This window comes from Pimephales promelas, chromosome 19 (assembly GCF_988280905.1).
Source record: "Pimephales promelas chromosome 19, fPimPro1.hap1.1, whole genome shotgun sequence".
In the NCBI taxonomy this organism is placed as follows: Eukaryota; Metazoa; Chordata; class Actinopteri; order Cypriniformes; family Leuciscidae; genus Pimephales; species Pimephales promelas.
In genome coordinates this window covers 10,937,198-10,959,697 of record NC_142787.1, presented here as the reverse complement: position 1 = coordinate 10,959,697, position 22,500 = coordinate 10,937,198, and the positions used below count along the sequence as shown (strand labels likewise).

The following is a 22,500-nucleotide window of genomic DNA, read 5'->3' as shown; positions in this document are numbered from 1 at the left end:
AAAAATACTATTATACATTAAACTAGTTAGAATATATATACACACACACACACGTATACATACTGCGTATATATATACATTTTAATATAATTTTTTGTTTCATATATATATATAGGCCTATATATATATATATACAGTATATATATATATATATATATATATATATATATATAATTTAGCTTGAAATGGAAATCATGTAAAAACACTAAAATAATCTGAAATAATTTTTTTAAATTATGCAGACATTTCTTTTTCAACAGTGTTCATGGAAAGATTTGTATTAAGCATTAAATGGCACCTATTATGCAAAATTCACTTTTACATGGTGTTTGAACATAAATGTGTGTCGGCAGTGTGAGAGCAAAACCATCCTAGAATGATAAAAATCCACCCAGTGGTTTTTTTACAATCTCAATAAATCATCTGCACTGCCTCAGAACGAGCTGTTCTGAGATCCAGGTCTTTGTGACGTAGAATTGAAAAAGGGGTTTGATTGACAGTGTGGTTGCGGCATAGACCCCGCCCTCGGTGATCTGTACACACCATCCTCCATTGTTTCAACAACAGCCGGTAATGTCTCCTAGAAACGTAAGTGTTCTGTTGTGGGATGTAATGATGTACATAGTAGTTTTCACTTCCGACATCAGAGCCACTGAAAACACAGTGGATGGATTTTATTTACGAAGGAAAGGCGCCACTTAAACTTCCAAAATACGTTTATGTGACTGTTTAGTGAACGAGGGTCAATTCAAAGCAGGTCTTGCGTCAAAGTTAATCCTCAAGTGTGGATCGCTACTGTTCACGACCCAACGACACCCTCCAGGAGAAGTGTATTTTAGGATTTTTGAGCAAATAGTAATTTCAGTAGATGTCAGCAACAAATTCAACAACAAATGCGTCTTGTCGTCGCTGTCGTCATCGTAGGATGTCTATGTATATAATTTAAACCTTGTTTGTATAGTGTGTAACCACACATTTATACATTTTTTTTAAAAGATATTGTATTAAAAACTGTGTATGTTCTATAGCCATCTTCTCACATTTTCCACAGAAGCACCTGTACGACAAGTAATGTAAACATGACGCAACAGGTCCCTCGCATACAGTACATGTAATTTCGCTTGTACGTATCGAACGTTATCACAGTTTGTGTGTGTTGCACATCCAATTGCATAGGGTGACGCGATTACAACTCTATAAGTACATAAATGTATCAAATAACCATACTGAGACGTACTGGTCCATTCTCATTTGTGTTTATTCTGCCGGAGTCTCTTCGTCATCTGGGTCTGATCAGAGACTATTTATATATTCTGATTCAAACATGTACGGCTGAATGACATTCAAAACAGCCGTTTCTCTTACTCTCTCAGCCCTTCCGCTTAGACCGACTGCCAAAGGTATGAAAGTTACGCCCTCATCCAAAGGCAGGGCGGGGATATGCAGCTCATTTACATTTAAGGTGGTATACACCAAAACAGCTCATTTTTAAACAGGCCCCAAAAATGACATCTTCAAATGGTTATAATAAATGAACTATGGGGTATTTTGAGCAGAAACTTCACAAATACATTCTGAGGACACCCGAGACCAATATTACATCTTGTAAAAAAGGGGCATAATAGGTGCCCTTTAAAGCCCTAATAAATAACTATATTTATAATAAACAGCACCTGCTTCATAGATCGACTCACACTGAGCCAGTGTTCTCAAACTGATCACGTAAACAGGAAATGACACGCAAACTTCCACCTTCCACCCACACAGCCTTATGGGTAATAAGAGCCACTCTGGGCCTCTACTGATTCTCCAATCAAACAAGTCAAAGAAGGGCCTTAAAAACAAAAGGGAGGAGAAAGAGAGAAAATTACATAAAAAAACTGGACAAACATGGAAGACAAACAGGAGCGGGAAAGGAAAGCGTAAACATCCAATTCCGGCCATTTAAAGGTTATTTTGCATCATATTGCAAGATACACACTATTATTTAAGAGCAAAAACACAACAACAATTGAGCACACACACACACACGCACACACACACACAGGTGACGGGCTTTACTACAGGCGCTTTATTATTTGTGCAGCCTTTCAAGGTATATAGCTTTTGGCAAGTGACCACAGCACTTCTAATTTAACCTAATTACTGCCAGATGCCCCGATCACCCCCCCCCCCCTCACACACACACACACACACACACACACATGCAAACCAGCCAAATTAACTCACACCTCAACAAACACAACAGATGCAAAGACGTAGTTGGTTTATTCCTTCGTTGATCACTTCTGCAACCTGAAAAACACATGCAATCACGATGCTCTGTGTGAAAAACATGCACACGCCACAGTCAGACCAAAATAAGGTGTGTGTGTTTGTGTGTGTGTGTGTGTGTGACCCACAGGAAGTGTTCGAGGAGAAAACGGGCGGCAGAAGATGGCTGCCATCCAAACTCATTTCCATGGTGATATTCTAACGACCCTTTCATGGGACACGCCGATCCGATTGGTCGGGGGCCGACACGCCGGTCACATGACCGCAATCGAAGCTGGCGAGCTCCCTGATTGGCCGCTGAAAACGGAACCTCCCAAAGAGCCAAACAGAATGTTCCGTCCCATTGAGATCCAGTGCGCTGGATAATTCCATGACATTCCATCCAGACATTAACACAATCAGCGCTCGAGTGATATCTGATCTGCTATCAGCTCTAAACCCTCACCAAACCCCACCGGACCGTCCCACGAAAACCTGCCAAACCAATTTTAGAGGATTACCAGGAAAGATTGTGGAAATCTGGAAAGGTTTAAGTGGGACTCCAGGCAACCGGTGGAAGTGTAACCTTGGGAAGCAAAAGTCAACTGACAAACAGATGAGATGCTGTGTTTCAGTGGCAGTAGGACGTGTGTGTGTGTGTGTGTGTGTGTGTGTGTGTGTGTCCAGCAGTTGTGGAGTTGGTGATGTGCCAGTTGGCACACATATACTTGATTAACTGTCACCATAAACAATCAATCGATGGCAATAATTAAGAAAGGAATTTTAAAAGGCACACACAGAAGCAGCTGCGTTCAAGAGTTAATATTCACATTATTGGCTCATTTTCAGAATTTTGACGTTATTTAAAATGTATCTCAAAATGTAGGCCTATATGCATTGAAATGGCTTAAATCCATAAACAATATTTTTTTCAATCAGTAATTATTGCAAAAGTACATTTAAAAAATGCAAAGTAAATATAATCCAACTTTATTAATTATAACTTTATGAATTATAAATTATAAATGTAAATATATATATATTATATATCAAACGATTAATCGCATCCAAAATAAAAGTTTGTGTTTACATAATAAAAGTGGGTGCACTGTGTATAATTATTTTGTCTATATATAAATACACACCCATGCATGTATATTTAAGAAAAAAAAAATTATTTATATATACATTTTTCACAAAATAAAATGACAAATGGCAACTTTAATGAACACATGAACTTGAAAGTTAATGACTAAAGATCATCATTAATTTTATGTTGCCAAAAAATTATATATATATATATATATATATATATATATATATATAGGACATATCATAACTATTTAATATGAAGAGTTCAGATGCAAAAGCCTCTAAATGCCATTTGAAATTTTCTTCTAAAATGACCATTTTTATCAAGCTTGTATATTTAAGTTCAGTACTTTCACTTAAATGACAATTAATAGGTAATTATCATTGCCATTTAACTGAAATTACTGAACTTAAATATACAAGCTTGATAAAAATGATCATTTTAGAAGAAAATTTCAAATGGCACTTAGAGGCTTTTGCATCTGAACTCTTCATATATTTTTCGGCAGTAGTTCATTTGGTGCAAAAAACCAACACACAAATTGAACGTAGAAGTAGGAAAAAGCTTTTCTCATGTTTATGTCACCGTTGTGACCCCGTGACCTCAAAACATGTGCGCGCGCACACACACACACACACACACACACACACACACACAGAGGAGTCGTTGTACTTGTGTTGTCCTCTGTGTCGTTTTTAGGGATTTTGATATCAGACAAACTATTAGTACAAATCACTTGCAACTCGACTAGTGTGTGTTCCACTGCGTTTACTAACCCTAACCTCAAATCAGTGTGTGCAAAACAACACACCACTGGAAAAACACACACATGAGATCCAGTGAGAGACTCCAGCAATGCCTCAAACTGCTCAAGATCCATCCATCAATACCAACTCAAATGTTTCTCATCACAATAAATGCAACATAACAGCAGAACATCTGAAGATAAGAAACACACACACACACACACACGCATTATAGATCTCATCCACACGACACGTGTTACTGAAAAAGGCAAAGTGGACATTAAATAAACAAACCAATCACAACACACATACACACAGCCCCATATAAAGTTAATTAGAATTAAGATGAAGGCTGTGTGTGTGTGTGTGTTTGATGTGAAGGGTCTGTAATGGTGAACATATGGACTTCAGACGGCCGGATCACAGACGCATTATTAAAATAATAAAACCAGCAGGATCAAAGACTGATTACTTCAACATTTCAAACTTGTGGACGTTTTTTCCCTGCTGCTATTTTAGATCGTTCATGAGCGGCCGACATTCAGCCGGCCACCACATGTGTGTGTGTCAGTGTATGTGTGTGTGTGTGTGTGTTTCAATAGTTTTGTACAAAATTGCACCTAATAGTAAGTTCAATCTGACAAAGTATCTATTTGGGAAAAGATTAAAATAATGTTTTAGATTTTCTGTTCACTGCTCTAAAAAAATATATTATAGAGACAAAAGACATGTCCTCATTAAGATGAATGTGTGTGCGTGAGTGAGTGTGTGTGAGAGTGCATGTGTGTGTGTGTGTTAAATCTGACCTATTTCCACGCCGGAGTGTCTTAAAACACATTTGGCTTTAGCCCAGCTGGACACAAAGACAACGAGAGACACAAAAGGACACTAGAAACACATGAAGCTTCACAGTTGCTGATATTGTTGCTCCTGAATGATGGATCGCTTTGGTTTTTCTTATTTGTAAATCTGTTAATAAATGATTAAATGTATAAAAAGTGTTTGCCGTGAATGGTCGAAGGTTCTTGCGTTCGGAGCTGAACACACACACACACACACACACACACACACACACACACACACACACTGCCGATCTGCACATGTTTGGCACGGGATGAAAAGCCAGCCGGCGGGAATAAAGAACGCGGGATTCTCCGTCCCGTCAAACTCAAAACACGAACAATCTCACGGATTCTGAGGGATTGCGTTTACACAGTCAATATTATTATTATTATTATTATTATATAACTGTGATTCAGCTTGTCAGTCACATGAGCAAATCATATATCATTTCACATGAGTGAACTTATATATTATAGAAATTATATTATAGAAATTAAAGTACATTCAATTTAAAAGGTTTGAGACTCAGTTACAAAATAACAACAATATTAGTATTAATATTTATTTAATAAAGAAAAAATTAATTTAAAAAAAAAACTATAAATATATAAGGAAATCAAACTTTAACACAACTCATCTATCTATCTATCTATCTATCTATCTATCTATCTATCTATCTATCTATCTATCTATCTATCTATCTATCTATCTATCTATCTATCTATCTATCTATCTATCTATCTATCTATCTATCTATCTATCTATACACCTATCTATCTATAGATCTATCTATCTATGTATCTATCTATCTGTACATCTATACATCTATCTATCCATCCATCCATCCATCCATCCATCTATCTATCTATCTATCTATCTATCTATCTATCTATCTATCTATCTATCTATCTATCTATCTATCTATCTATCTATCTATCTATCTATCTATACATCTATCTATCTGTACATCTATCTATCTATCTATACATCTATACATCTATCTATCTATACATCTATCCATCCATCCGTCCGTCCGTCCGTCCGTCCGTCCGTCCGTCCGTCCGTCCGTCTATCTATCTATCTATCTATCTATCTATCTATCTATCTATCTATCTATCTATCTATCTATCTATCTATCTATTTATCTATCTATCTATACATCTATCTATCTATCTATACATCTATCTATCTATACATCTATCTATCTATCCATCCATCCATCCATCCATCCATCCATCTATCTATCTATCTATCTATCTATCTATCTATCTATCTATCTATCTATCTATCTATCTATCTATCTATCTATCTATCTATCTATACATCTATCTATCTATACATCTATCTATCTATACATCTATCTATCTATCTATACATCTATCTATCTATCTATACATCTATCCATCCATCCATCCATCCATCCATCCATCCATCCATCCATCTATCTATCTATCTATCTATCTATCTATCTATCTATCTATCTATCTATCTATCTATCTATCTATCTATCTATCTATCTATCTATCTATCTATCTATCTATCTATCTATACACCTATCTATCTATCTATCTATCTATCTATCTATCTATCTATCTATCTATCTATCTATCTATCCATCCATCCATCCATCCATCCATCCATCCATCCATCCATCCATCCATCCTTCCATCCTTCCATCCATCCATCCATCCATCCATCCATCCATCCATCCATCCATCCATCCATCCATCCATCCATCTATCTATCTATCTATCTATCTATCTATCTATCTATCTATCTATCTATCTATCTATCTATCTATCTATCCATCCACCCACCCACACATCCATCCATCCATCCATCCATCCATCCATCCATCCATCCATCCATCCAACCAACCAACCAACCATCTATCTATCTAATTTATGATTAATTAACTTGGCCAATAAATGTGATTCTAACTGTGATAATCCTCCTGTCAATCAAACTTGAAAAAGTGACCAAATGAAGGTACATGGTAAAGCGCTGTGTGAGAGTTTCCTGTGTGAGTTTCTTCATGTCTCATGGAGAGAGTCAGTCTCTCCGAGGATCTGCTCACAGTCACACAGACAGTCCCTCTCTCCGGGACAAACACCAGTTATCCCGGGAATGCCGGGGTCTCCGTTCCACCCAGACCTCTTCCCACAGATCAATGGGGCTTCACATGATCTCTGGCTCGCTGTCTTTCTCACACACACACACAGACACACAGACACACGGAGGCACACAGACACACACACAGTGAAGGAAAACAAATCTATCTATCTAGTAATTCTGTTGTTGAATTATTACATTATTACAGTATGTATATTTATATAAATGCAGATCAAAATATGTAGCATATTTTAAAAATTACTCTCAGTCGTTTCAGTTGAAAATGTTAGTAAAATATTAATAAAAGCTCAAATGACAGACTTTGTGTTGCTGTGGTTTGTTGTCGGATGATCCATTTCAGGCACACTAGATCTGACTGGAAATGTTGCGTAACACAATGAGGATTATATTAATTCTGTTTGTCACAAACACTCCAGTTCTAATGTCCGTGTGTGTGTGTGTGTCCGTACTCCATGCTAACATTGGCCATTTGGACAGAAGTAATTAGTGTGCTGGAAAAACTACACAAACGATTCATAATTTCCTAAACATCTGGTCAATGCATCGTGCATAGACAGATCATGAATAAACAATCTACAAATACACAAAAAAGACTAATTATTTATAAATCTCAATGCAAGAAAGGATCTTAGTAAATAAATTACATATCTACATACCCACACATAAAAATGAATAATATATAAAAACGCAAAGTAATTTTAAATATGGATGATAGATTAACACAACTACAAATCAGATCAACAATACAGCACCTAATTATTGCTATTAATATTATCATGACACTAACTATTAAAATGAAATTTGTAGTTTTACAAACTGAAGAAACGATTTCTTTCTTTGCTGTTAAAACCACTAATTGTAGACAAAATGTAATCTTAAAAAATATTCAAAACTAACATTTTAAAATAAGTGTAAAATTTAATCTTGAAGTAAAAAAGTGACTTAATAAAAAAAAATAAAAAAATCCAAACTAATATTTTGAGCATGTAAAAATTAAAAAAGAAAAAGAAAGAAAGAAAGAAAAAAGCTTATTTGGAAAAATAAAATAAATGGCGTATTGCAGCCTGGATCCCGGCGTGAGAGTCTCGGAGAGCTAATTAAACGACACGAATATTCACTCGGACTCTTAGCATGACAATGGCGATCGGCCGGCGCTGTTAAAGCGGAGTTCGCGCGTGTGTGTGTGTCTGTGTGTGTGAACAGGCCTTTTGTTTTTCACTGAAGCTCTTTTGTGGATTCATTAGTCGATCCGACGTCCTCCTCCTCAACACTAAACCCCGAGAACCGGGTCGCTCTACACACACACACACGCGCCCGGCACGGCCCGGAAAACACACGGAGCGAGAGACATCGGAAGCTGTCGGCGGGACCAAAGATGTTGTCCTGAAAATGTTCAACTGTTAAAATAGCAGAATAAACAATCCCAGCAAGAGCCTGGCAGAGGATCAACACACGGGCACAGAGCAAACAATGATGAGAGCGAAGGGCCTTCACACACACACACACACACACACACACAGGCCTATGCGTTCGGTCTGAGGGCGGGAAAGTCCAACTTATCACCGGCCGACACATTTTTCCAGACGACGGGAATGCAGACATTTAGGAAAAATCCCCAAAAAAGGAAAAAAAAGTTTTGTTTTATGTGCATAATATTTACATCACATTTAAATTTGCGCATATGATAGTAGAATTACAAACATTACACAAAATTATCGAGATTGAGAAATCATTACACATTAAAAATAAATAAGATCAACACTCAAAATTCCCACTTAGACATGTCAGACATGTCTGCTTCCTCTAACGACGAAGCAGAAAAGCCTTCAGGACACACAACCTGACGACCTCTGACCTCAGCGCACTGACCATTACGAGGAATAACATCTGCATGATCTCTCTCTCTCTCTCTCTCTCTCTCTCTCAGGACTTCTCAAATAACAACAGCTCTCACACTTTTCCTCACTTATTTGACAGATCGCAGTTTAAAACAACCTTTCAAACACACGCGGATCTGGGAACGTCTTTCTCCCGCTGCAGGGATTTTTCCGACCAACTTTCGCCGTGTTTTTTCTTCTTCACACATTACAGCAGGCGATTCAACGCACGGCTGTTTCTCCTCCATCATCTGAGGTCACCTCGACTCTTCGAGCTCACGCTGAACAGGTTACAGATGCTAATATCAAACGCTCCACACACGGCATGTGCTTAAAACAACACACATCTCTTCTTATCTCACACACACACACACACAAACACTTTTCCTGTCTAATCCCAGTTCAAAGACAAATTTCCAGCAGATCTCTCACACACACACACGGATCAGAGGTGAATGACAGTCAGATGTACTCACCGCTTTTCCATTATAGTAGTACATGAATGATCCGCTGCTCACTCCCGGGATGGTGTACGCACAATACATGCTTCTGTTCCTCAAGTGTGTGTGTGTGTGTGTGTGTGTGTTATCCGCTTCAGACGCTCTCAAACAACTTTGTGTTCAAACTCGCTGTCCCCCTTTTTTCACAACAATTCCTGCAGTTGCATTTTCCCATATGGCCGGCCTGATCGTGCTGAATATGCAAACGAGAAGAAGATTCCTGACGTCGACCAGTGGGAGGAGAGAAGAGCGAGGGGGCGTGTCCTAAAGCAGACGAAGCCCCTCCCCCTCCCTCCCTCTCTCTCACACACACACACACACACACACACACACTCCATGGTAAATCTGGAACTGATCCTACCCTGAGCTTATCGGCTACTCAAATAGGAACTGAAAATGTGTGTGTTTGTGTTTTTCAGGAATTTTCACACACGTTTATTTACACACCTAGTGTAGCATATAGAGACCATGAGCACAAATACAACATGATTTACTATAGTAAAACACACACACACACACACATAAAGATCATTATAATGAGCAGACATCATGATTTACTATACACACACACATAAACATCATTATAAGGAGCACGAACGACATGAATAACTATAGTAAAACACACACACACTCCTTTTCCTTTCCACTGAAAATCTGGAACTGATCCTGCTAGCTTGTCGGGTTCTCAAATATAAGGACCGAAAATGTGTGTGTGTGTGTGTGTTTTTCGAGAATTTAATTGCTGGAAGGTTCACACGGGTTTATTTACACACCTACTGTAGCATATAAAGACCACGAACACAACAAAATTTACTATAGTAAAACACACACACATGGAGAGAGAGAGGTTGAGGGACAGTGAAGTGACAGTAAAGTCTGTTATAGAGAAGAACACAAACGCCATTAATAAACTCTGTGTGTCTCTCTGTCTCTCTCTCTCTCTCTCTTTGCTTTAATTTGATTAAAAGGCGAGTTGCAGGGAGGGATTCATACGTGCACATCTAATAACTCCACCATCTGTCCTCAACGCTGGCAACACACCAGATTTTAGAGAGAGAGAGAGAGAGAGAGACAGAAAAGTGAAGTACATTTGAATCCAAAATTTGAACGAAACATGTCAGCATTTTTTGTACTTTAGTTTGTTATTAATAATATATATATTTTTTACCATGCCACAAAACTAAATTGTTGAGTTTTGAGAACAAGTAATGCACACACACACACACACACACACACACACACACACATATATATATATATATATATATATAATTATATAGACTTTGGCAATGTAAAGGCAGAGATTATGCACCTGACAGCAGTGACGTGAAACAGAAACACACACACACACGTACAGACAGACACACACACAGTTTCAACTATAGTCACTATTGTTACTTCTGCAAATTCTGGGTGGAAAAATCCCAACAGAACTGCTCCTTCTTTTTCAAGTAAGGTTTTCCAGGCATGTGTGTGTGTGTGAGTGTACAGTAAGTGATTTTAACACACGTGGACGACGTCACACTGCCAAATTCAGCATCTGAAGGGAAACCGGCTGAACCGCTGGGAATCAGATCCCAAATGAAACTGTCATTTGCATATGCCGAGAGCCGCTTCTATTCCCAGAATAAACTTCAATAATTCAGCAGCAAAAGCTCGTCCGTGGCGCAAATGTGTGTGTGTGTGTGTGTTCAGGGCCTTTGTGTTGTTTAAGTGCTGCTGTTGTTGTTGTTATTGTTTGTATGGAGGGGCTTTGGAGGGGGTCGACCTCTCACTCTCTCTCACACACACACATACACACTCACTCTTTCTCTCTCTCTCCATCCCATGGGATTAGAGTAAACAGTACTTGGATTATAAACACACATTTCATTCCGATTTCATGCTCGGAGGATTTTTTGCTCATTAGAAGCATGAGTTGTCAATCTCGGAGGATCCCGTTTGAGTCTCGGCTCTCTCTCTCTCTCGGGGAGTTCAAGGGCCCGACTGAGGCTCCAAGTCTCTCAGAAAGAGCCACGGCATATGTCTGAACAAACACACTCTAACCATCGACACAACACACAAACACACAACGACCAAGAGCACAAACCTTCATTACGACACGCATTCACCTAAAAAACACAAACACACACTCAGGTCAGCCGGAAGAAAATAAAGTCATCACACTCTGACTTCTAGAGTAAATGAAGGAAGAATAAATCAATCGAATATAAATACATCTGAAATCTGAACTAAAATGCATAAATAAACAAAAAATGAGACTAAAATAAATGAATAAATAACCAAACTAATCTAAAATAAACGAATACAACTATGATAAATAAATAAAAAACAAATAAATCTAAAATAAATATTTAAAAAAGAATAAGTACAGTATATTTTGTAAAGTATTATATAAAAGGATATTGTGAATTAATATATAAATACACAATAAATAAATAAATATAAAACACATTTAAATTAATCAAACACAAATACATAAATATTAAAAATAAATTTAAAAGGGATCTAAAATAAATATATAATAAAAATGTATCTAAAATATAAGTATGAATAAAACTAATAAATAAATAAAAAATATTAAAAAAAGTATATTTTAAATTGATATATATATATATATATCATCAATACATCTAAAATAAATTTAAAACAAATACATAAATATTTAAAATAAATCTAAAATAAAATTAATAAATAAATAATCTAAAGTAAATATGAATAAAACTATTGTATAATAAATAAATATAACAAATCTAAAATAAACAAAATAAATAATAATAAATATATTTTGCGTGACTGAAAAAATCACAAACAAGAAATACATTTAAAATAATAATAAATAAATAAGTTTGCTAAAGTACATGTGTATCCTCTAAACAGCTGAAGGTTTCGGGCAGAAATAACCAGGACTATTAAAAACGTCATTCAAATGATCACACTCTCAAAAAAATGCTGGGTTGTTTCACCCCAACTTTGGGTCAAATATGGACAAACCCAGTCATTGGGTAACGTTTTTAATCACATTTTCAACCCAACGTTTGGGTTTGCCCAAAAATTGGGTTAAAACAAACTTCTTTTATTTTGAGTGCATGTGATGTGACCGATTCTCTGACAAAACGTATATGAATATATCAATAACTTAATGAGCTCAATCACGATGGAGTCGTGGGAAGCTGTAATATCTGAAGAAACTGCTCAGATTATCTAAACAATAATTAGTCCAGACAGAAAGAGAAACAGCGGCGATATCTGAAGAAGATGATCATTACATCTTCATTAAACACACACACACACACCGTTCACAAAGAGAGAAAGAGAGAGAGGCGAATCTGCATCTGAATGTGAGAGTTCGCTCGTGTCACAAACACTCTTATGAAAGACTTAATGAATTCAGCAAATGTTGATATCTGAGCGGCTCGAGCCGAGTCCGAGGGTTTCGTCCAATCACACTCCTCCGACGGCTCCCAATACAGATTCTAACAAACATTAAACACAGTAAGGAGGCAATTATGTATGCATGATTTAATCTGCAACTAATTAATATGCAAATGTATTCATATGTTAGTTACTAAATTAAAAATGCAAAGCAGCCCTTATGGTGATTCTGTGATTTCGGCACAAACTGAATGTAACAAAGTTCAGGGAAGAAGGAGGCAGGAACCGGATAATAATAATAAAATAAAACTTTATTTAAATAAAATAAACAAACAAAATACCTGCCAGCAGCCCCTCACGGACGACTGCTGGCTACCGAAAATAAAATATAAAATACCGGCCAGCAGCCCCTCACGGACGACTGCTGGCTTACCAAATAAAATATAAAATACAAACAAAAGCAGGCCTGTTCCTCTCTCGATCATCCACTCCGTCGCTCCCCCTTTATGGCTCCGCTCCTTCGTGAGAGATGCGAGACCGGTGTGCTTCGCAGGTGCTGCTCATTAGCAATCGCAACACCGGCCTCGCGACTTTCTCTCACGTCCCTCGGCCGTCCTGCTCACCACATACCCCCATCACCCCTCACAGGCCGGGGGGTACACCCGAGACTGTGCCTACTTCCCCCCCGGCGGCGGCGATCCCTGGGGGGGTATGGATCGACGAGCCGAGGGAAACGGAGACGGAAGCCTGAGGAGCGACGGACACGAGAGAGGGGAGAGAGGAAAAAAAAAAAAAAAAAATAGTCCGGCTCCCACAACGCGCTGCCATCTTGTCCCTCACCAGCTGGGCGATCTCCTCCGCGGTGCCCGGCGGCGACGCTGGATGGCCCTCGGTGAACGCCTCGACGCTCCCCCGCCCCCGGTGGACGGCGACGGCTCCTCGGGTGCCTTGGGCAGACGGCAGGAGTCCCCCGCTCCCTGCTCCTCCCCTTCACTGGCGGATGGCAGCAGGCTCCGGCCCACGGCGAGCGGCGGTGACTCCTCCTCTCCCTCCCGGAAGGCAGCCGCCCCTCCATTCCCAGGCGGTCGGCGGCGAGCTCGGGCGTCCCACCGGCAACTCACCCCAGCGCCCCACCTCGAGCGTCCATGGCCGCGAGTCCCCCGCTCCCTGCTCCTCCCCATCTGCGGCGGACGGCAGCAGGCTCCGGCCCACGGCGAGCGGCGGCGACTCGCGCACCATGCTCGATGGCACCGCGGATTCCCCACAGCGGCGAGGACCCTCGGACAGCGCGTTCCTCCCTCTTCCCGGGTTTCGGCACCAATGTAACAAAGTTCAGGGAAGAAGGAGGCAGGAACCGGATAATAATAATAAAATAAAACTTTATTTAAATAAAATAAACAAACAAATTACCTGCCAGCAGCCCCTCGCGGACGACTGCTGGCTACCCAAAATAAAACATAAATACCGGCCAGCAGCCCCTCACGGACGACTGCTGGCTTACCAAATAAAATATAAAATACAAACAAAAGCAGGCCTGTTCCTCTCTCGATCATCCACTCCGTCGCTCCCCCTTTATGGCTCCGCTCCTTCGTGAGAGATGCGAGACCGGTGTGCTTCGCAGGTGCTGCTCATTAGCAATCGCAACACCGGCCTCGCGACTTTCTCTCACGTCCCTCGGCCGTCCTGCTCACCACACTGAATATTTGAAAATGAAAAAAAAAAAAAAAAGCACAAAAAATGAGAGTAAAAGAAACTTGGCTGAGTTTAAGTTCCTCCGTTTAACAGCCTGTTGCTTCTGAAATATGCATATTATTTAGTGTTTATGAATGCACATGTCTCGGAGAGGGGTTTTAATGACGTATGTGTGTTTTGTAAGTCCGTGCAGATGGGCAGAGCCTCAGGACATCACAGCATCACACACACACACACACACACACTCTATCGTTCTCAGGCTCGGATCTGGTTAAAGGGCCGCTAACATCTGCTACCTGCCCGACATCAGCTCGCCGCGTGCAAGGCATTGTGGGACACAAACACACACACTAAAGGGAGCTGGGCTTTAAAGTAGCGGATGACTAAATATGCATGATGAGCTTTAAACAAACTATAAATATGGTCTAAATTTTTACATACAACACAATTATGACGTAGGAAGTAGGAAGGAATCATATCATAAAAGTCAAAATATATCTATAAAAAAATCATATATATGAAATGTCAAAATCATAAAAAAGTCTAAATTATGAGAGAGCAAAAGTAAAATATGAAATGTCAAATGTATCACATATTCAGGCATAATTAAGACAAAAAGTAATAATTACGGGTCAAAATCATGACCAAAAGTCTAAATTATGAGATAAAAGGCATAGCTATGAAATGTCAAAAGTATGACAAAAAAAGCTGCAATTATGACATACTAAAGCATAATTAAGACAGAAAGTTGAAATTATGAGAGAAAAAGTCAAAAGCATGACATAAAACGTTTAAATTATGAGATATATAAATATGAAATGTCAAAAGTATGACAAAATGACATACACTACCAAGACATAATTATGACATTTTTGACAAAATGATAAACTCATAATCATGACATAAGTCTAAATGATGAGATAAAAAGTCATTAATATGAAATGCAAGTTGAAATTAAGAGAAAAGGTTGAAATGATGTCATAATTATGTCATAAAAGTATGATTGACAGTAAGGTTAACTGGGTAAAGTGTAAAGCCGATATGTGTTTAACAGTTTAACAATGTGTAATCCCGAGCAACAGAAGCTCCAGACACTGAGTAAAGGTTTCAGGAGTCTCAAGTCAGAGTTACACACACACACACACACACACACACACACACACACACACAATCTGATTGGTGACACGCGGGTCCTGCCAGCAGCCATGTGTCGATCTCTCTCTCTCTCTCTCTCTCTCTCTCTCGTTATGAACCGCTTCACAAACATCACCAATGAGATCGCTTTATCTCAGCCGGTTCTCATGAGTAAAGGTACAAAATTATGAGATAAATAACAAAACAAAATCATAATTATGAGATAAAAAGCCAAAGTAATGGGATAAAAAGTCAAAAGGATGAGAAAAATGACATACTAAGTCATAATTATGAGAGAAACACTAAATTATGTGTTAAAAAGTCAATTTATGAAAGAAAAGGTCAGTCGTGATGAAAATTAAGAAATCATAATTATGAAATATGCCGAAATATGACATTATGAGATAAAAAAAATCATAATTATGAGAGGAAAAGCCAAAGTCATGACATAAACAGCTAAAATTATGAAATAAGCTGAAATCATGACAAAAATACGAAATTATGAGATACAAAATAATAATTATGAGAAGTCAATTATGAGATAAAAAGTTACAATTATGACAAACTAAGTCATAATTATGAGAGAAAGCCAAAATTACTTAATAAAAAGTCAATTACAAGAGAATAAATGCTAAAACAACAAAATAATGTGATAGAAACTCATGATTATTAAATAATCAGAATTATAACACGTTGAAATTATGACACACTAAGTCATAATAATCAGATTAAAAGTCTAAATTTGATAAAATAAGTAGTTGCTGAAAAAAATCAATTCACATCAACAAAATTATGACAAAAAAGTCTACATTCATAATTTTCTGAAAATGTCTCAACTTTTTAATCTCATAATTATGACTTGATATCTCTTAATTTTGTCATAATTATGATTTACCAAGAATGGAAATGGGCTTTGACATACAGTTCTCCTTTCAGAAAAGGTCTCAATAATGTCTGAAACTCGGAGAAGTCTTGAGTTCTCAACATAAACTCAAACACGTCTCCTCAAGTCCACTCCTGACGGAGGAGTGTGTGACGAGTGTGTGTGTTTATCTCTCCTGAGGAACTCAAGAAAGAGGAGATTCCTCATTAAAGTCTCCAGAGCAACACATGAGCAATAGCTGATCTGCGATCAGTTTCCCAGCGTTCATCAGCTGATCCAGATCCTGTCATGAGCCGTGTCTCTCTCTCTCTCTCCCAGTGCATGCTGGGACACCCAAGGCTGTGTCCTCCTCAAGCCCCAGACTAACTGTGATGTAATGACTTACAGACAGAAGAGATCTTATGTATATGTTATGTATAAATTTGAATACTAATGCAAGGAAAAAATGTAAACATTCATGCAAGTAAAATAAATTTGAGAATATTAATGCTTGTGAAGATAAGTAAAACATTTAAATATTTATGCAAATTATATTAATGCCAGTGAAAATTTGAGAATATTGATGCAAGTAAAACATATTTGAATATTTATGCAAATTAAAATATTAGAATATTAATGCCTGAGACGGTATGACAATAGTCATGCAAATAAAAAATATTAGAATGTTAATGTTAAATATTAATAAGAAAAGTCATTCAAGTACAATATTTTTTCAAGTACAGCATTTTTTTTATATATTAATGGCAGTGAAAATTTGAGAATATTGATGCAAGTAAAACGTGTTAGAATATTTATGTAAATTAAAAAATATATTAGAATACTGATGCATGTAATAGTATGAGAATATTCATGCAAATACAATATTTATGGCAGTAAAAAGAATTATTATTTATGCAAATAAAAAAAGAATATTAATGCAAGTAAAAATAAATAAGCATGAGAAAAGTCATGCAAGTAAAAAAGTTATATAATATTAAAATTTTGAATACAATATTACAAGTTAAATATTATAATTAATTATGTTTTAAAATATGACAACAAAGATCTTTATAAATGTGCACTGATAATGAATCATTCATAATAAGTTAAGGAACATTAAGAAAGTAAATATAGTCCATTTTGTTACACACACACACACCTGTTCTTTCTGAAGCCAAACCCACAGGGTAATAAAATACATTTTAACACGGATAAAATTGACTGATGTTTTAAAAACTGTGTTTTCAGCCAATTAACGAGCGCATCATCACCTTAAAATCAATTATGGCATTTCTATGTGCGAAATCAACTCTAATTCTGTTCCACATAGAAATAAATGTGCTGAAACAGACAGGGAATTGGCAGAGATGTGCAGAGAACATTCCACATCGGTTCTGAAGCTGGAGCTGATCACACACACACACACACACACACGCACACACAGGAAACTGACTTCATTTCCTCTGAGCATTGCTCAATGGAAAACACACAGTCCACTGGACCTGGTTCATATAATTCTCTCCTGGACCTCATCTGAGCTTCAACACACACACACACACACACGCCAGAGCACACACTCTCACAAACACACACACTCTCTCTCTCACACATACACACACACTCACTCTATCTCTCTTTATCACACACATGGTTAGATTCATCATTATACTCCCATTGCCATTGGAATCACATATTGTATGTTTATCTACATATAGCATGGCTCATCCAATCAGAAATGAGAATTAAGATCTGTTTTTGTTTTTTTATTATTATTTGAAGGTTATGTTTTATCAGAAGACAAACTCCACAGAAGGCCTAAACGAACTTTATGACTAACATGTAAAATGAAGCCATATTTCCAAGTGTTGAGATTCCTAGGCTGAAAATACGATTATAAAACGGTTTCATCTCTATAAATTCTGATTTCTGATCATAAAATGTAGATACACACATCCCAGAGCGGACGTTAATAATCAGGCGTTTGAATATGAAATGAACATGTGCTACTTCTCAGGAATAGAGAAGAGGATGTAAAACAATCAGGAATCAAACATCAGCTCTCCGTTGAGTTTCATTCCTGCAGCCAAATATTTCCTGACAGGAATGTTGGGAACGTCAGAGAGAGAGAGAGAGAGAGGAGAAAGAGTGAGAGAAGAGAGAGAGATGGTTTTATCTGAGCCAGAAGCATAAACGAAAGTTGTCAGTAAACTGCGTGAACACACAGGGCCGAGCGATCAAGACATCAGCATGAAATGGCGGCCGCGGAGGTGAAGAGAGAAACAGATGCTGAGCTGGAGGAGAGGATGGAGGGATGATGAAGAGGAAAAACTGAGGAAGAGAATGTGGAAAGTATTTGATGGTCATCTAATGACCGACAGAGGAAAAAGTTATTGCTCAGATGTTTCTCTCTCTGTCTTTCTCGCTTTAGAAAGTCTTAATGGCTTCTAATAAACGGCAGATGAAGAGATGAAGACAATTTCATCACATGACAAACATAAATCCTGCTTCAGAAAGTCACAATTATGACATAAACCCCCTAAAAAGTCAAAACCAAAGCATGAAAGGGTTAAATTATAAGGTGAAATATCATAATTATGACACAAGTCGAAATCATGACATAAACACATAATTAAAGTCCAAATTGACAAAAAAACTATAACAACAAAGTCAAAACCATGACATAAGTCGATATTATGAGATTCAAGTTTCAATTATGAGATAAAAAAAATCATAATTATGAAATACTGTAAAAAGTCATAATTATGACATAATTTGGACATGACAAAAAAATGAAGACATGTCAAAATCAAGGGAAAAGTCAAAATTATGAGTTGAAGTCATAATTATGATACATTAAGTTCAAATTGGCAAAACAAAGCAAAACTAAGTCGAAATCAAGACAAAGTCAAACATATGAGATTAAGTCCTAATTATGACACAAGTCGAAATCATGACATAAACACATAATTAAAGTCCAAATTGACAAAAAAACTACAACGACAAAGTCAAAACCATGACATAAGTCGATATTATGAGATTCAAAAGTTTCAATTATAGGATAAAAAAATCATAATTATGAAATACTGTAAAAAGTCATAATTATGACATAATTTGGACATGACAAAAACAATTAAGACATGTCAAAATCAAGACAAAAGTCCAAATTATGAGATAAAGTCATAAAAGTAAAAATTATGAGATAAAAATCATAACTATGATACATCAAGTTCAAATTGGCAAAACAAAGCGATACCAACACGCTCTAAGTCGAAATCAAGACAAAGTCAAACATATGACATTAAGTCATAATTATGACATAAAAGTCGAAATTATGAGATAAAAAACATATTTATGAAATAAAAGTCATAATTATGATATATCAGATCTTTTATCTCACAAGTCGAAATCATGAGATAAAAAGTCATAATTATTAGTCGAAATGATGACTTAGATAAATCTCAATTAAGACAAGTTTTTCTTAACATTATGACAAATACGAAATTATTACAACAAAATTTCAATTATGAGATTTAGAAAAAACTCGTCCCTCATCAAACCCAGGCGAACGAGGAAACCTGAAATCTGAGCGTTTATTTCATAAGCAGTCGGACTGGAAGATTGTCCTCAAACGCAGCCATACACACACACACACATTCTTTCCTGGACGGTCAGGCGAATCAGCGTGAGAGTACGACTTGACACATTTACAAAACTGTTGATCCGTTTCCCTGATGTACATGAGTCTGGAAAACAAACGCATCGGCTCCGAAACACACAATAACTCACATATACACTGAAAAAAATCATAATTTTACCATCAAAACCATACGACTTTCTTCTGTAGAGCACAAAAGAAGATGTTTTGCAGAATGTGAACGCTGCTCTTTTCCCTATAGTGAAAGTGCATGTGAATGGAGGAATCTGAGCTGTAAAAATAACATCATCATAAAAGAATCATAACAGTGACTCATCTGAAAATGATGACGACTTCATAAGACTTCCAATATGGTGAAATATAATATATTTTCCATATAGGAAAAGTACATGGAGGCATTTGAGCACCAAAAATGACATAAACGCATCAAAACAGTCGTTCTATTTGACTCATGCACTATATTACAAGTCTGTGACAGAATTATTATATGATTTCTTGCAATATAGTGAAATATATTTTCTAGATAGTATGTAATGAAAGCTTTTTAACTGCAAAAATGCATAACAGTCGTCCATTTGAAATGCCTTATTAAATCACATCATCTGAAGTCTGTTTCTCGGGCGAAATTATCATATGACTTCATGAAATACAGAGAAATATAATATTTTCCATATGGTGAAAGTGCATGTGAATGGAGGCATTTGAGTGGCAAAAATAACAAAAAAATCAAGACATGAGTTGAAATTATGAGATAAAGTCATAATTATGACACAAAAGTTGAATAAGGTCTGATAAAAGTCATTATTATGACATAATGTCCAAATTGACAAAGATATTGACATACGGCATAATCATAATCACACTCATAACTATTAGCTGAAGTTATGACGCACAAATGTTGAAAGTGCATATGAATGGAGGCATTTGAGCGGCAAAAATAACAACAAAAAACATCATAAAACGCAAAAATCAAGACATGAGTTGAAATTATGAGATAAAGTCATAAATATGACACAAATTTTTAAATTATGAGATAAAGGTGAGATAAAAGTCATTTTAATGACATATAATGTCCAAATTGACATAAGGCGTAATCATGAGATAAAAACTCATAAATATTAGTTGAAATTAAGACATACAAAGCTTGTATTCCATAATGACAAATATGATATCGTTACAAAAGTCAAAAAAGTCTAAATCCATAATTTCTTTGTAAAAAAGTAGTAATAGTAAGTCATCAAAAATAGTCTCATAATAATATCTCGAGGCATTTGAGTTGCAAAAATGACAAAAAAGCATCACAACAGTCGTCCATTCGACTCTATATTACAAGTTTGCTGGAGTCATGTGATCGTTTTGTTTGGGAATCATAATTCGGACTGTTATGATGGACCTCAACTGCCTCCATTCACATGCACTCTCACTATATATAACACGTATAATGCATCTTCCGAATATGATTAATAAAGTATAATAACGTGTAAAAGAGCAGCGTTCACATTCTGCTCAACATCTCCGCTTGTGTCGTCCAGTCCGAGAGTAAATGATGATGTTCATTTTTGTCTGAATTATTCCTTCTCGAGTCTCAAACACTAATTAAACATACGAGATGAAATTAGTAATTTCCCCGTTTTAAATTCTTTATGATGATGAAATGGACTTCATCTGTGTCAGTGGAGCATCGCTGCAGGAAACCAGCAAACGACACGCGCTTGTTCACTAATATCTCACCGATCTCACACAGGAAACCAAGCACATGTTCATTAAGACGTGGACGAGGTTCTGCAAGGGTTCACACACACACACACACACACACACTTAGGTTCTCACACTCGGGTTCCAACACAAACGCTGTGGACAGCTGGTGCGGGAGGCTGTTTCTTTCTTTCGCTGAGTTTTGGGACGAGGCCAAAGTCTTACCTCCGTCTGCACGCTGCCCGTCCGAGACCTGTCAATCAAGCCGTCGCCATGGAGACACACCTGACCCCCCCCCCCCTCTCTCGTTCTCATCACTGCCTTCATCAAGAGCACCACAAACAGAATTGTTTGAGGGTTTCATTCGTGTTTTAGTGGCTGTTGTTGTCATTGTGTGTGTGTGTGTGTGTTTGTCCAGTGACACTACAGATGACCCGTATTTTAGGATGTGAACGGCAAAAATCACATTAAGTCTGACCATTTTTATTACGATCTTTATGGTTAATCTCAAAAAACCCATTAAGAACGTGTTCAAGGTGTATTTAATCTAAAAAAAAAAAAAAAAACATTCCTTCGCAAAAAAAATTAAAGACAATATTTTAAATACTCTTTATATCAGGTATGCCAAAAACGACTAATACA

General features: G+C 37.1%; 1 protein-coding gene across 17 annotated transcripts in view; it reads right to left on the bottom strand.

The window, feature by feature from the left end:
• Window positions 1-22,500, bottom strand: part of tcf4 (transcription factor 4) — a 264,598-nt gene that overhangs the window by 46,036 nt on the left and 196,062 nt on the right. The window contains exon 1 of one of the 17 annotated variants that reach the window (XM_089123915.1): window positions 9,422-9,646. The exons of the other annotated variants lie outside the window; for them this stretch is intronic. Within the exon in view, the coding sequence (XP_088980041.1) occupies window positions 9,422-9,490 (69 nt within the window). The 5' untranslated portion in view covers window positions 9,491-9,646. Of the gene's footprint in view, window positions 1-9,421; window positions 9,647-22,500 lie in introns of those variants that run through there. 17 annotated transcript variants of the gene reach the window in all.